We start from the raw sequence: 15072 nt of genomic DNA on the forward strand, positions 1-15072 counted from the left end.
CAGGATTTTGGGACTCGTGTGCTGGTTCTGTGTAAATATAAGGACACACCAGCCTTCTCGACGACCGACTGTGAATCGGTAAGTAGCTACGAGCTAGCTTTAAGGGTAGCGCGATAGCGAGATAGCCACCACCACCGCCGCTAGCTAGGAGCTTAGCTAACGCTAAATGAAGATCGTTTGAAGCGAGAGTCGTCGTAAGGCGTTCAGCGGTGAATATTTAACGATGGCGGTAACGTGTCTGTATTTCTAACCGTATGGCTGCTCGGGCTATATAGTGCTCCCGGTTTCGTGTTCACAGAACAGGCTAACGATAGAGGTTAACATCGCTGTTAACAGTGGAGCTACCATTAGCGTAGCAGTCGGTTGCTGTTTGTGTTGTAAATGTGTCACAACGTATATTGGTCGCATCGGGACATCGGAGTGACTTTAATTTCAGTGAGTTTTCCTTTCATCAGCACCGATACATGGATGTATTAATAATTACTAACGCTACAGCACGAGCCCGGCTTTGAACTAGCAGTCTCCTCCTTGCTGTGATACAAGGGTACGCTTTATCCTTTGATCCAATGTCTGAATTATTTTAGTTAGTCCTATTCCTTAAGCCAGAGCGCTACAGATTGCTTCCTATCAGTAGCCACTTTTCAGCACATTAAAGCCTCTTTGGATTAATTAAATGCCCATTCTTTTGTGACTATCCTTTGTTGCCACATGATTTAATTTGTCCTTTCTGAATCGAGGTCCAGCTGGCGAAGTGACTAGACCGGAAAAACCTTGGCACAGTTGTGTGCCAGAACATTTCAAGCCCCGGGGATTTGTGAATCCAGGTATGTTCTCGACGACAATGAATGTGCAGGTGTTCCTGTAGGAAACCGATTAGAGGAGGAAAGTCTTTCTTATCTCTAGATTTCTCAAGTCATACAGAAATGTCTCCCTGACATTGTGAATATTGAATGCAAAAATAAATTCAGCATCTGTCACTAAATATCAGCATACCGGTAATTAGCCCTTTATAATTTCAATATTTGTCACAGTTATTCAGTGTGTATTTGTGTTTTGTGACATGAATCATTTCCCCTGCAGCTAAATGGGCAAATATTTAATCAATGTTTTTCGTACAAACTATATTAAATTGGAGATGATGGACTTTGCCAGCACCACGTGTTTCTGTCTTGGGCTTCACCCACCGAATGACTCTGTGTTCCATGTTTCATTTCAGAAAATGAACGGTTTGTCGATACGAGAGCTATGCTGCCTGTTCTGCTGCCCCCCTTGCCCCAGTCGCATTGCAGCCAAACTGGCTTTCCTCCCTCCGGAGCCCACTTACGCACTCCTCCCCGACCCAGATCCAGGTTCTGGACCTGGGACAGCTCCTGGATCAAGTTCGGGGGCCGCTGTGGCTTCTCTCGGAGCCCCAGGACTGCGTTCTCGGCTTGGTACCGGTGGTGGAAATGACAGGGGAGTTGGAAGTAGTGGTGTAGGTGCAGGGGGAGTGGGGGGAGGAGGAGGAGGAGGAGGAGGAGGAGGAGCTACTGGTGGTGGCGGCAGCATCACTGTGGGCGAAGGCAGGTGGAAGCTTCATCTCACAGAGAGAGCAGAGTTCCAGTATTCACAGAGAGAGCTGGACGTGACGGATGTATTCCTGACCAGATCTAGCCGAGGGAACCGGGTCGGATGCATGTACATCCGTTGTGCCCCCAGCGCGAGGTGAGACGAACACCACTTCCGAGTACGTTGGGACCCACAAAGGTCACAAGCTTCAATCTTTGTGTTTAACTTGTAATTTACCCAGAACAGCTTGTCTGTCTTTTGTAAGAACGAACATGAATAGCTTCGTATATGAGGAGGAGGAGAATCCTAGATTAATGTGAGGACAGAACAAGCAGCTGAAGCCCGGATAACGGCGTCTCCGCTTGGTGCTGGTGAATTGTTGAATAAGAGGAAGTATCCCCGTTGCTTTTTAACAAGAGCAATAAATGCGGTGTTGACAGTAATCGAGTTTACCTTGAGATAAAGGCTTTGTATTGTCTCTTATCGCTTGAAGCATATTGGTACAAGTTTCATAACACAGGGCTGGTTATCATTAAAAAACAAACTCCAATCATTCTTTTCCTGCTTGCTAACGTTGGAATCTCCTGCTTTCAGGTTCACGGTGTTGTTTTCCCATGGTAACGCGGTCGACCTCGGCCAGATGAGCAGCTTCTACATCGGCCTGGGCACCCGCATCAACTGCAACATCTTTTCCTACGACTACTCAGGCTACGGTGTTAGCACCGGCAAGCCCTCTGAGAAGAACTTGTACGCCGACATTGACGCTGCCTGGCACGCCCTGCGCACACGGTAAGCAGGAAGAAACTACGGCTTCGGACAGGAACCGGCAACAAGCGCAAAACGCCAGTGTCGCTGTTAGATAAGTGAGACTCCCTCACGTGAGTGGCCAGCGGGGTTTTATGAAAATAACTTTGTTTGGCTCAGTTACATACAAACATTGCCCTGCTGACCGTGCTACACACGCTAACCGTCAGCCAGATGGAAGCTAGAAGAGGGAACTATTCTCTGCAGCATCTAAAATTGTGACTGATTCTTTTTTTCTGTGCTGCCAGCGTATTAAATAAGCCTGACGTAAGCAGAAGCTATAATTGTGGCAATGCAAAGGAAGTTTAAGGCAAATATTTCTGCTATAAAACATCAATAAATGTGAGTCTGCTCATATTTAAACCGGTTGAACCGGATTGTTGTAAGAAAACAAAAAGAGGCAGATCGTGTTTGGATTCTGTTTTTTTGGCGTTGCGGCCTGCAGCAGTTGAGGTGTCGTCCGCTAATGCTCACAATGACCGTCTGTCATTAACATGAAAGAGAGATCATGTCGCTATACTAATCTGCATATGGAAACAATTAACTGTACATCGGGCCATTTGGTATTGAGAATATATGCAGGAAGAAAAACCGTATTCTGATGCTTAACATTTAAATCTCTGTGCTTTGTCAGGTATGGCATCAGCCCCGAGAACATCATCCTGTACGGACAGAGCATTGGTACGGTGCCCACAGTGGACTTGGCATCACGCTTTGAGTGTGCCGCTGTCGTCCTCCACTCTCCTCTCACCTCCGGGATGAGGGTGGCCTTTCCCGACACAAAGAAAACGTACTGCTTCGATGCCTTTCCCAAGTGAGTTTCTGTTGAAGCGTTGGGAGACCGTTGAGGGGAAAAGCCATGTTTATCTGATATATTCTGTATTTTTTTTATTTGGATCCCCAGTGGTTGTTACCCTGGTGACGATTTCTCTTCCGGCAGTCCTTATTTTTCAGTGTATGTCATTTCTGAGGCATTAAATTTGCTCTGAGCCACAAACACGTTGGACCTGCCCAACGTTGTGAACTGACTGTAGTTCTTCTGCGTAATGGTTGGGACTGACTGTAGTTCTTCTGCGTAATGGTTGGGATGGCTTCCGTTCATCACTCGGCAACAGAAATGTCCATTTCCATGCCGTCTTCCACAGTTTGTTGTTGTCGACGTCGTCCGTTTGCCTTCGTTCTGCTATAAGCCCTGTTTTCTTTTTCTTTCTGTTTCCCAGCATAGAGAAAGTGTCAAAGATCCCGTCTCCGGTGCTCATCATCCACGGCACGGAGGACGAGGTGATCGACTTCTCTCACGGCCTCGCCCTGTTTGAGCGCTGCCCCAAAGCCGTGGAGCCGCTGTGGGTGGAGGGCGCCGGCCACAACGACATTGAGCTTTACAGTCAGTACCTGGAGAGGCTACGGCGCTTCATCAACCAGGACCTGGCGGCGCAGCACGCCTGAGGAACAAGCCACGCCTCTCCGTCTTTGTGTGAATGGCGCCGCGTTGCGTGCGTGAGAAAATCGACGCGTGATTTTTTTTTTTTGTCACATCTGTGTGTCTTTGAAGCAGCAACATGATAAGACGACGTTGAAACGACTTTCCCGCTTTAAAGGCGAGGAGGGTTTGTGATGCCTCGTCAGTCGCTTGAAACGCTATTAAGAACCCAGACTTTATAAAGAAAACAGGGAAAAATATTATAATTGCAGCTTTAAAATGTTTCTCACGTGAATCAAGAAGAATCGTGTTTTGTCCCGAAAGGCACACAGATCTCGATTTTAAGTATTCCGCGTTATCGTATTGAGTGTGTGAGTCTGTGATGTGAGCGAGTGTGTGTGTATTATTATCTTCATGGACCTGTGACACCTTAATGATGTGTGCGTGTGTGTGTGAGGCATCGCTGGAAGAAGTGAAGGACATCCTGATGACTTGGAGACGCTCATGGACACTTATTGAGATTCTTTTTTTTGTGTTTGTATGAAGATTACAGTTTACCTGCTAACGGACGATCATCCAACTACCGGGGCATTCCTTAAGTTCTCCTGCTAACGTAAACACTAGCCGACTTTGTGTGTGTGTGTGTGTGTGCGTCGGTTACACGAGGACTCGTCTGGAATTCTGTTACAGCTTTGCTTCACTCTTTTTATTTTTTATTTTTGCTGACTCGCAGCTTCCACTTTATATCCTGGCTAAATTTTCTGTCCATAAAATTGCAGCAGCTACTCACAGGGAATTATTTGGATTCCCCTAAATTGCCCCCCCCCCCCCCCCCCCTCGCCTCGTCCTTGACGCTTGCGATCAAGGACGATGTCGGGGCTGAAGTGGAAGCACGTCTTAGAGCTACACTGAGCGTGTCTCGCTCCGCCTGGACGCTAACTGATTAGCTCGTAGTGCAGGTTTACTGTAATTTCCATCCCACGTTAGATTTGCTGCCTGTAAACTGAACGTTGGTACCGACGTGCGTTTTAATGTTTGACTGCGACACCAGCTTTTGTATGGATAACAAGACGTGGCTGTTCTGATTGAAGGTGCGTGCTAGGCCAACCAGCCGCTAGCTGTGAGTTCGTACTGAAGGCGGAGCCGCGAGGCGCCTCATTCCTCATCTCCTAAATGTCCCGCGTCTTGGAGCGAACGTATCCCGTTGGAGCTCGTCGCTCCGACTGAAAGCTTAAAGGTTTACGGACACCGGGAAGCTGCTCGGTTGGACAAACTAATGAAGAAGCTGTCCCTTTTGTTTTGTTTTGTTTTCCATCGTCCGTGTCTTTTCCCAGTAGCGCTCCATCAGCTCCGTGTTCGCATCCACCCTGGCGACCATTAACCCGGGACATGCTAGTAGCGTAGGGCCGTGGGTTGTGCGTCAACGTTTGTGACTAACACTACGACTCCCATCCACCTCTGTGGCTCTCATGGGTGGCAGCAGGCGTCATGTTTGAGCGTCTCACGGTGTGTGTGTGTGTGTGGTGCGGGTTCCATCACACACAACGTGCACACACACAATACATGTACTGTAGTCTGCAGTAAATTTACACGTTTATATATATATATATATATCAGATCAAGCATGACAAAAGCAGGTCTTAAGTTCAGCACTATTGTACAAATCATCCGAAGTGTAATAGGGATATAAAATGTAAGTGTGTGTGTTGTCATGGTTATTATCGGCTGTCCTCGACAGGCCAGCATTAAGGATCTGAACGAGTCCATCAGAGACGCGGCCGCTCCTCTTCTAAGGGAACGCGTTCTGAACCGCCACCGAGCTCCGAGCTCCATTTTCGGGAGTACGCGTCTGATTTTGATAAGCGGTGGAAACGTTCCTGAACGCCGCCGGCTTTGTTTCATCCCTTCGTCTTCGCGTTGTGCATCGCGTCTGATATTCAAACAATGGAAATCTGTTACCATCGTGATCCAGGGATCGGGGGGGGGGGCCTTCAGGAGAATTAGAATTCCCACCCGTCTGTGTAGGTAGGCGAAGGCTCTGGCTGCTCCTGGACAGGTCATGCTATCAGGGAAACTACTGGATCCATTTTCACTTATGGGGGGGGGGGGGGGGGGGGCTTGCTGATTTATTGATGCACCACTATGGTTGAAATATGTAGAATCCTTTGGCTCTGAATGTTTATTGGTAGCGGCGGGGGGGGGATCAATGAAAACTGTATGCATGTCTATTGTGTTTAGCAGAGCAAGTGATTGGGGGGGGGGTATCTGTACTATGTATTCTATGTGGGGGGGGGGGGGGTGCAGCTGAACTCGGCATCAGAACACAGAAGCGCTTTTTAAAAATGGGATGTTTATTTGAATCTTTTTATTGCTGATACTAACAAATGTAATGTTGAGTTTCGTGCTAGAGTTTGAGCAGCGGGTGGGCGGGGCCTAGAAAATATTAGTGGGCTGTTTATATGGTTACTGTACTTAACTATTCTATTCTTTGTATTATGATTTGTAATTTTATGTTGCTTTTTGAACTGAGAATATGATGTAATGAAAATAATTAATGAGACTGAATCTTGACCTTTTTATGGACAACGAAATAAAATTTAAAAAAAGATCACTTATGTACAAAACTATCAAAGTGGCCACCTTGTTTTTAATGACCTGTTTTACGGCATCAGACGTTTGGACACACCTTTAATTTCTTAGGACACGAGACAGATTCATCAGTTTTTAAAAAAGGAGCAATGTGAAATAGGAGGCATTTTATTTAACATAATTTGCATTATTTCACAATGTTTTCTTTAGTTTGTTCTAAATATAACGAACGGTCAATACATGAAACCCATAATGTTGACTGGTGCCACTAGGATGATAGAAATAGAAAAGTGCAGGTCGAAAAATTCAAGACGCATTTATTTCTGGGGGGGGGGGGGGGGGGGAGTCCTGGAAGCAAAGTTGAATAAATTAACTCTTAAGTTCAGCAATTATTGAAAACATTTCTTTTCAGAATTATGATGTTTTAGTAGTTTTAGTTTAAGAAGAACTTTAGAAGTCATAAATTCCCTCTCGTCTATTAACAGGATTGATTTGATGAAACAAGTATTAAAACACGGTTTAATGGAGGTGACTGCCCTCTGCTGGCTGAGCCTCCACACTACACTGGCGCGTCCTCGTCTTCTTTGTTGTCTAGAGATCAAACATGGCGCAGAAACGCCCTCCCTCTCCTTCAGCAGGCTGTCTCTGCCGGACTCGGCCTCGGACATCCTCCTATTCATTTTCTGCTCTGTCAGCAGAAACAGATTCCCTCCACACAGATATTTCCTCTGCCCGCCGCGCCTCATCCCTGAAGCATCCTGCTCCTAACCTGCAACCTCTGGCACTGATGCACGAATTGTTTTTTTTTAATTATAATAATTTAAATGTCTTTGGACATAAAATGTACAGCGTCTCGCTTTTGGGAGTGAGTATATATGGGAATGTTGCATCGAGTAGGAGGATTATCACAGTGGCTGCGCTTCCTGACACCTGGAGGAGGAGGAGGAGGAGGAGAAACGCTGATTCCAAAAGAATAAAATACTTAGAAAAAGTAAATCTATGATCATGTGTTAATATTTAAGGAGAATATTAGCGTAACCCTTAAATTTATTTTTATTTTTTTTGTCTTGTATCACATGGACAAAGTAAAAGCGTTTTTAAACTTTGCCTTTCTGATTGCGTGTCTGCTCACACTCCGTGGGGGAGTGACTCCTCCGTCAGTTCTCCCAGAGCCTTGAGCTGCTCCTCCAGATCACTGATCCTCAGCCCGATGTACCCGGACAGCAGCAGGAGCAGCAGCATCCTGCGAAACACAGCGCTCGTTCCGTGTCTAGCGTGTATAATCTATGTGAATTACGCTGTTGGGGCGAAGTCAGGGCGAAGAGAACGTCAAATCTTAGAATGGAGAATGGGGGCCTTTGTTATCGTGGCACGATGGGGTGAGAAGCACAAATGAACAAGCATTTCCTTTCCAACAGGGATTCCAGCCGCTCCAGAAAGTCCACATTCCTAAATGTGGACTTTCGGTTGATTGTTTTTAACTTCCTGTCTGAAGGAGCCGAGGACGCAACGATTGATGGATTCTTCTTCCGCCTTATTCCAGCTGCAGCGATAATGGTCCCAAGCAGAGACCAGTATAGCAGCAGAGGTACAAAAATGTTTAAAGGGCGGTAAAGTGTTTGAGTACACGTATAGTGAAAGCAGTGGGGGGGCGGAGTCAATGCTCACAGCACGACGTAGAAGTAGAAGAGGAGGCTGAGATCCTTCTTTCTCCCGACAACAAAGAACGGCGTGACCCTCGCTGCCATCGTCCCGACCCACGACGGAGCCGCTCGGGCCTCGGGTGTCGCTGCATGCGGATGCCGCCGTCGCTCGCCTGCTCCGCCTTCATCCGCGAAGCCGCTGGCACCTGGGAGGAAAAGCACAAAGCCTCTCGTGGGCCTTCGTCCTGCAGGTGAAGGCGCCGACACCTGGCGAGCTTTAGCCAATCCCCTCGTTGTCTCACCTTCGCTTGTCGAGTGAGGAACGTCGTCGTGCCGATCGGGGCCCAGGCCGCCACAGCACTCCTCCACACTGGAATAACTGGAGGCCTGTACACGGGGAGCAGCGAAGGTCAAAGGTCACCGTCGTGAATGTCGGGCCGGAGTGTGTGACAAACCAAACCCACCGCGTCTTCGGCGTCGTTCTCTGCCGAGGACAGACGAGGGCTGCCGTTCTCCTGCGTGGACAAAATGCAGACGCATTAAACTTCGTCTTCAGTCGGCACGCCGTTCTTTACACGCGGACGACGGTACCTGAGCGTGTGAGCAGATGGTTCGGAGGAGCTTATAACACACGTGGCGGTTCCTCAGAGACACAAACGAGTACTGAAGGAGGACGGAGAGGACAGAAGGGTTAATCCTGGATCAGGTGTCTCTGTCACAGAAGGCAATTCAACATGTTGTTCCATGATCCGGGTTCTATCGCTGGGAAACTGACTGCCATCAGACCTCGATAGGACGCCACACGAGGAGCAACGTGAGATGACGAAGAAGAGCAACGTGAGACCAGGAAGAGCAACGCGAGACGAGGAAGAGCAACATGAGACGATGAAGAGCAACGTGAGACCAGGAAGAGCAACCTGAGACGAGGAAGAGCAACATGAGACGATGAAGAGCAACGTGAGATGACGAAGAGCAACGTGAGATGACGAAGAGCAACGTGAGACGATGAAGAGCAACGTGAGACGACGAAGAGCAACGTGGAACGACGCGTAGAATTAAAAAGATGAGGTCTGACCTTCTCTCCATCGGCGGTGTGGACAGACAAGACGGACAGACCCGAGGCTTGTTTCTTCACCTGTCTCACGCGGGACGTCGGAATCACCACCTTTAAGAGGACATTATTGTAAAAATACGTAAAAAAAAAAAAAAAAGTAGAACATCGTCTTAATATTTTACAATCACTATCCAAGAATAATTTCACCCCAAAAAATCAAGATATTTAGCAAAGACGAGTGAAGTTGTGCAAGAAGATGGATGGATGGATGGACAGATGGATGGATGGATGGATGGACGGACAGATGGATGGATTGATGGACGGATGTTCTGACATCTGATTGGTGTTTGGTTACCTTGGTGTCTTTCAGAAGCACGGATGAGTGGAAACACAAGTGAAACTCCGACACAAAGAGTTTTCCATAATACAACACCTCCTTCTGCAAGGCACAGGTGAACGCTGCGCACGCACACACACACGCACACACACACACACACACACACACACACACACGTTATTGCAGGTGTTTCTCTAACAACAGAATATGAAACGCTTCGGACAAACTCACCGTGTGTCAGTTGCTCCTCCTCAGGAATCTCCTGAAACAGTTTGTGGAATGTTTTGTTTTGTTTTTTGAAGCTCTGGAGGGGAAATAAAAGAGAGAGAAAGATTTAGAGAGAAATATTTGATCGATGGAATCTGAAATCATTTCTTTATTTCATCTTCCAGCTCCATTACAGAGCAGCGCTAGCATTTCCTGGCGGGAGAAACATTGACCTCGAGAGCGGGACGTGATCAGAGCGAGATCCAAACGCTGAGCTGAGACCATAAAGCTCCGTCACATTATTCTCACATTAAACTGTAAACAGAAACGCTGATTGAGGCCTTGCTGCAGAGAAAAGGGGATTCAATCCGGTTTCGAGGAAGACGAGGACTCACATGGACGAGCCCGTCTGAATGCTCGTGGTTGTCCTTGGCCACTCTTTCCTTCCTGAGGACACAAAGGGAACACCTTTCAGACCTTTATATGCACAGAGCTACACATCCCCTGTCCCTCATCTGGACCCTGCGAGACACCTCAGAGCCGCGACTCTGCCCACGTTTCTCACCACTAAACTTACTGCTGCCTCTTTTTTTTTTTCTACCAAAGAGCAGACCCAGACGGCTGATAAATGTCAGGCCGATGATCCGGTTTGTCATTCCTGGGAAGTGAACGTGCATCACACACACACACACACACACACACACACCGACATTCCTCACACGACGAATCAACAGAAATGTTTTCTAACTGAGGGAGTCTGGAAATGACGTCTGAATTTGTTGCCTCGGTTGGTTTTGGAAATCAAACATCTGTCTGATTTTAAATGAATACAGATGTCCACACCTCTGGATGACGCCGCGAGACAGACAGGAGAAGACAAGCAGACGCAGTAAAGTCTCTCTCTCTACTCACAAAGCGCTGTCCAGGGACAAGCTCCGGCTTTTCACACTCATGACGCCTCCGGAGAAGTATTCAAGTTCACACTCGGTGGATCCGTGGTGGGACTTATACTTCAGCCTCGCGTCCTGCAAACGAGCCTAACGACATAAAGCAGTCTGCTTTCGCCGCATGTTGTTGTTGTCGTTGTTGTTGAATCGACCAATCAGGTGCGAGGAGGAGGAGGGAATCTTCACCTGGTTTGCCGACAGGCTTCACATTCTGTGCCGCTCATGGCGTGATTTACGGTGGGTTGTCCTGCCTGACGTTTTTGACACTATCTGCACACACACACACACACACACGCACACACACACTCTCAAAGGTAGAGGTTTTGCCAGGCAACCGGCCGAGCCTGCACAGATCAGAGAACAGCATAAATACCAAACATGTCAAAGTCACAGCCTTCAAGAGAATATTTATTCAGGATGTTGAAACACATTTAAGTGTTTCTGCTCCTGTTTGTCAAAAGCACATCACATGCACACGTTGTGCACGTCCAGTAATGTGAGGATTGGATGGAAAGATTATGTTATGTTAAAGACCTGTAATGATTTACATCATCAAAGCTCCAACTAGAAAAGCATTCAGGGAGCGCAGACCTCCGCCAAGCAGCTCATTCCGCTCCTAACTGGATTCACACCGTCCACATGGGGATCTGGATCATCAGCAAAAGGTTCTAACTTGCTCTCTGTATCTTTACACACCAACCATGAAAAGTACAAGTGAATCAGAGTCCGTGTATTTTATGATGTTTTCAATGTTAAACTGTACTATTTTTTTCCTGACCTCATTCTGGATCCGATCCATCGGCCTCGTTCTACAGGTGAGTGATGATGATGGCGTCTTCTTCCCGCAGCGTGGCTCATGCATTGTCCTGTGACGCGCACAACAATGCATTTCTCATACACAACAATGCATTTCTCATAACTCATGAACTCCAGGAAGTAGTCCTTCAAAGGATTGCCCAACCACGCCCACTCTGATAAGGAACACGGGAGCGTTCAGGTGCGGAACAAATGATGATGACGTCGCTGTGAACTTTACACGGGCGAAGGATTCTTTCTTTCCACAGCTGCACTCAGATCAGCCATATCCGGTTGAACTACGAGTCAAACCTGCTGATGATTGTTTCATGTTCTAACATTGCAACATGAATATTCCGCAGGCGCCGCGACACTTACTTTGGCGCTATCTTGTGGACGAGGACTGAATGACAACCCACAAAAAAAAAGCCACAGGAACCAATCAGCTTTTAGTGCCGTATATCCAATAATCCTGCTTTTAATACAAAGTCAAGATACAATATCTACATCCATGGTTTGAAAGGAAAGAGCAGGCTCCTATATGTTGTTTTGTGTGTGTGTGCGTGTGTGTGCGCGCCTTTTACATTTTTATGCACACAAAAAAAACCATTAGAAATCCAGGGAATAACATATTTCATATATGTCACACACTGTCAAGACGTCTGGACCACACACAGATTTCATAAGCTTTGAGTGTGTGTGTGTGCGTGTGTGTGTGTGTGTGCATGTGCACATGTATAGCTTCTGTCAAAAATACACTTGCTACCAAATTTCTTCCAGCAAACTGAAACCCAACGGTTCATGAGAGGAGTTTCTCCCCCAGGTCTGCCCTCTAGATCTATAAGATACCCTACAAGCGCACCTCTGCTGCTCGGACCACACCACGGGGGGGGGGATCATCACTGGAAACGTAAACTAGTTCTGTCCTAATGTACACCTCGAGCTAACGAATCCGACATCAGTTATATCAAATAGCACCCTGCACAGAGGGCATACATCATAATAATAAAGAAAAGAAAAGTAGAAAGCACCAAAACTGACCATTATTTAAAAAAAAAACAAAAAAAACACTGACGATATCATACTTAAACATCGGCTCGCCAAAGAAACGTCTTATTGGTTATAGTTGCTAGATACCCCAAATAAATAAATGTAAAACCTACATAAAAAGTAACAAAATAGAATGATAAATATCTTTTAAAAAAATCATGTGAACTAAAGGACAAAGCGAACGATAGCAATAAGGCTTCTTCTTCTTCTTTTTTTTTTTGCGACGATAAGAACTACATCACACCCAATCCCACGTTATATCTTGTGCTCAGACGTTAACTGTACTGTATAGGACGCCATTGTTGGAGGGTATGTACAAAACTGGTTGAAAAGACGCTGCTGTGCTCTTCATCACCGCACGGGACGGATTCAAGAGGAGATACAGATACGCATCAATGAGGAGAGGAGTCGACTGGATGAGATGGGATGTTCTGTACAGAGGGAGAATTTTAATGGGGGGGGGGGGGGGGGGGTAATCACCACTTGCGTTTAATGTTTCTGGGATTCCTCTCATCGCCTTAAATCGTCAAATATGCGTAATTTAGCTGCAAAGCGGTGCAATTCAAGTAGGTGAGCTTCAGAGGAGGAAGAGGAGGCCTCCTCCTCCTCCTCCTCGGTAAGAGATACAACACTAACAGCATGTTGAAAACACAAGACATGAGTCAGCAGAAGGCAAAGAAAGTAAAAAAAAACAAACGACAAATCACACCTGCAGAAGTAAAAGCTCTTTCATTTAGCGTCTCTTTCCGCGAGGGCGGCATCAAGAGGAGCTGAGCCGGAGGACGGAGGCGGCGCACAGCGAACAAGCAAGCGGAGGATGCACTGGGCTAGAACCCGTTTGGGGATGTGATGGGATCCGATCGCTGTCCTGAGGACGGCAGGAGCGGAATCTGGGACTGAGACCCGGTTTTGACCACAGTTTGTGTTCACGCCGCGTGGGCTTCTCTTGGCACTGTGCGTTGGGCAAAGCATCCAGTCCACCTGGTGGCGCGTCCACACGCGACCCCCTCCCACTACACCAAACCCATAGATACAAAGGCGAGGATTAAAAAGCCCGTTTAGGGTGCAGCAAATATCCAGGTTCTTTTTTTTTTTTATGCACACAGAGCATCATAATTCCTCTTCAGAAGCAGTTTGTAGTTCACCGGTTCATATTGGAGACAGCTGGAGCACAACACACATCTATGACACGTCCTTCACACTGGAACACTGAGGTAAGTATATGATTACACAGGGACAGCCACGCCCAGCGGCTCCCCCAGGGGAGACGCCCGATGGGCGGAGCTGCCGTAAAACATAGAGTTCTCCTTGCTGTGTTTGTCGTCGGTGTAGAATTCTCTCCCCGGGGAGGGGATCGATGATCACGTAGTTTCAGACCATGTCTCTTTTGTTTCGCTTGTTTTTTGTTGTTGTTGTTTTTTTCTTTATGGACCTTGAAGCAGAGCGATGGGGGGGTGGGGGGGGGGGGGGTGGATGGTCGCCTCTTTCGCTTACGTTGCATAGTGGTCGAAGCTCCCCAGGTACTCCAGAGCGGCCTGGTAGCAGAACTGGTATTCATCCTGGGGGAGAAGCAGAGGACGCAGATGAGACGGAGCGACGGGCCTGCGATGAGCTGGCGACTCGTCCGGGTTGTACCTTTGGGCTCGGAGCTTATTTTAACAGCGTCACCATATATTTTTTTAGAACTAGAACATTGGAAGGACTCACATTTGTGCTGATGTGGACAAACCCCAACCTCTTTTGTAGCCGAATAAAAGCAGGACGATATGAAAATCACCTCATGCGGCAAAAAACTGGACATTTATGACCCCTAAAAAAGGAAATTGACTCCAATCTGTCCAGTTTTTGAGGCGGGATCAATAGACCACACCCCTTCAAACCAGGGTTAACCCTTTGTTGAGGGCCGAACAATATTAAACCGCATGGTTTTCCTCCTTCAGGAAACGTAACAGAAGCCAAATTTTGACATCAGCAGCGTTAAAGCTGTGGACGAACCGTCTTTGATGAGGCATCGGCGCTGCAGCCGAGCCCTTTGCCTCATGAACACAGAGGATTGCGGCTTTTACCTCGGTCTGCACCATGGCCGGTCTCTGTGTGCGCAGCATTTTGACCGTCTGGAAGATGTCCACCGCCCCTTCGTAACGCATCCGCTCCAGGACAATGCTCAGCGTGATGAAGACGCCCGTCCGCCCCACGCCGGCGCTGCAGCCACGGGGAAGAAGACTTAGCTCGCTTGTCAGAAGCTGTTGGAAGCAAGTCAAGCGTCACCGAGTCGCTTCCTACCTGCAGTGGACACTGATCGGTCCGTCCTGTCCAAACTGCTCCTTGGTTTTGTGCACCTGGCCGATAAAATCGATGAAGCCTTCCCCAGATTTGGGCACGCCTTGTTCCGGCCAATCGGTGAACTGGAACTGACGAACCGTCCTCGACTGGCCGTCCTGAGGAAGCGAGGAAAAGATAACAAGTCGTGATCCTCTGAATGCGGCGCTTTTGTTTTACGTGAGGCGGTCCAATCAAAAGGGACTTAAGAGCTTCTTCCTTGCATTAGCTGGTAGGGAGACCCTCCCTCTAATGACGACTGTTATCTGACCCCAGATCAGCGCCTGTGGTTAACTCCAACATGTAACGTCAGCCTGTCTGCTATTCTAATCCACTCAGCAGGCAATTACATCTTTCCT

The 15072-nt window shown here is 47.5% G+C and overlaps 2 protein-coding genes and 1 pseudogene across 2 annotated transcripts; 1 reads left to right on the plus strand and 2 right to left on the minus strand.

Moving 5' to 3' along the window:
- Nucleotides 1-4483, plus strand: LOC137904671 (alpha/beta hydrolase domain-containing protein 17A-like). Its single transcript, XM_068748875.1, has 6 exons — nucleotides 1-78; nucleotides 738-824; nucleotides 1217-1704; nucleotides 2143-2337; nucleotides 2987-3166; nucleotides 3573-4483. Exons 3-6 carry the CDS (start codon nucleotides 1220-1222, stop codon nucleotides 3796-3798), a joined length of 1086 nt encoding a protein of 361 aa, XP_068604976.1. The 5' UTR covers nucleotides 1-78; nucleotides 738-824; nucleotides 1217-1219; the 3' UTR covers nucleotides 3799-4483.
- A 2982-nt stretch (nucleotides 4484-7465) lies between these two features.
- On the minus strand, nucleotides 7466-11190 carry LOC137904717 (GRAM domain-containing protein 2B-like). Its single transcript, XM_068748920.1, has 11 exons — nucleotides 11182-11190; nucleotides 10515-10627; nucleotides 9998-10049; nucleotides 9627-9699; nucleotides 9414-9517; nucleotides 9080-9169; nucleotides 8596-8667; nucleotides 8469-8519; nucleotides 8307-8391; nucleotides 8030-8210; nucleotides 7466-7604 (listed from the first exon to the last, which is right to left on the minus strand). Exons 1-11 carry the CDS (start codon nucleotides 11188-11190, stop codon nucleotides 7490-7492), a joined length of 945 nt encoding a protein of 314 aa, XP_068605021.1. The 3' UTR covers nucleotides 7466-7489.
- Nucleotides 11191-13884: 2694 nt separating this feature from the next.
- The window catches only part of LOC137904719 (receptor-type tyrosine-protein phosphatase S-like), a 34021-nt pseudogene continuing 32833 nt past the window's right edge, over nucleotides 13885-15072 (minus strand).

The sequence above is a fragment of the Brachionichthys hirsutus genome, chromosome 15 (assembly GCF_040956055.1).
Source record: "Brachionichthys hirsutus isolate HB-005 chromosome 15, CSIRO-AGI_Bhir_v1, whole genome shotgun sequence".
NCBI classification, from domain to species: domain Eukaryota; kingdom Metazoa; phylum Chordata; class Actinopteri; order Lophiiformes; family Brachionichthyidae; genus Brachionichthys; species Brachionichthys hirsutus.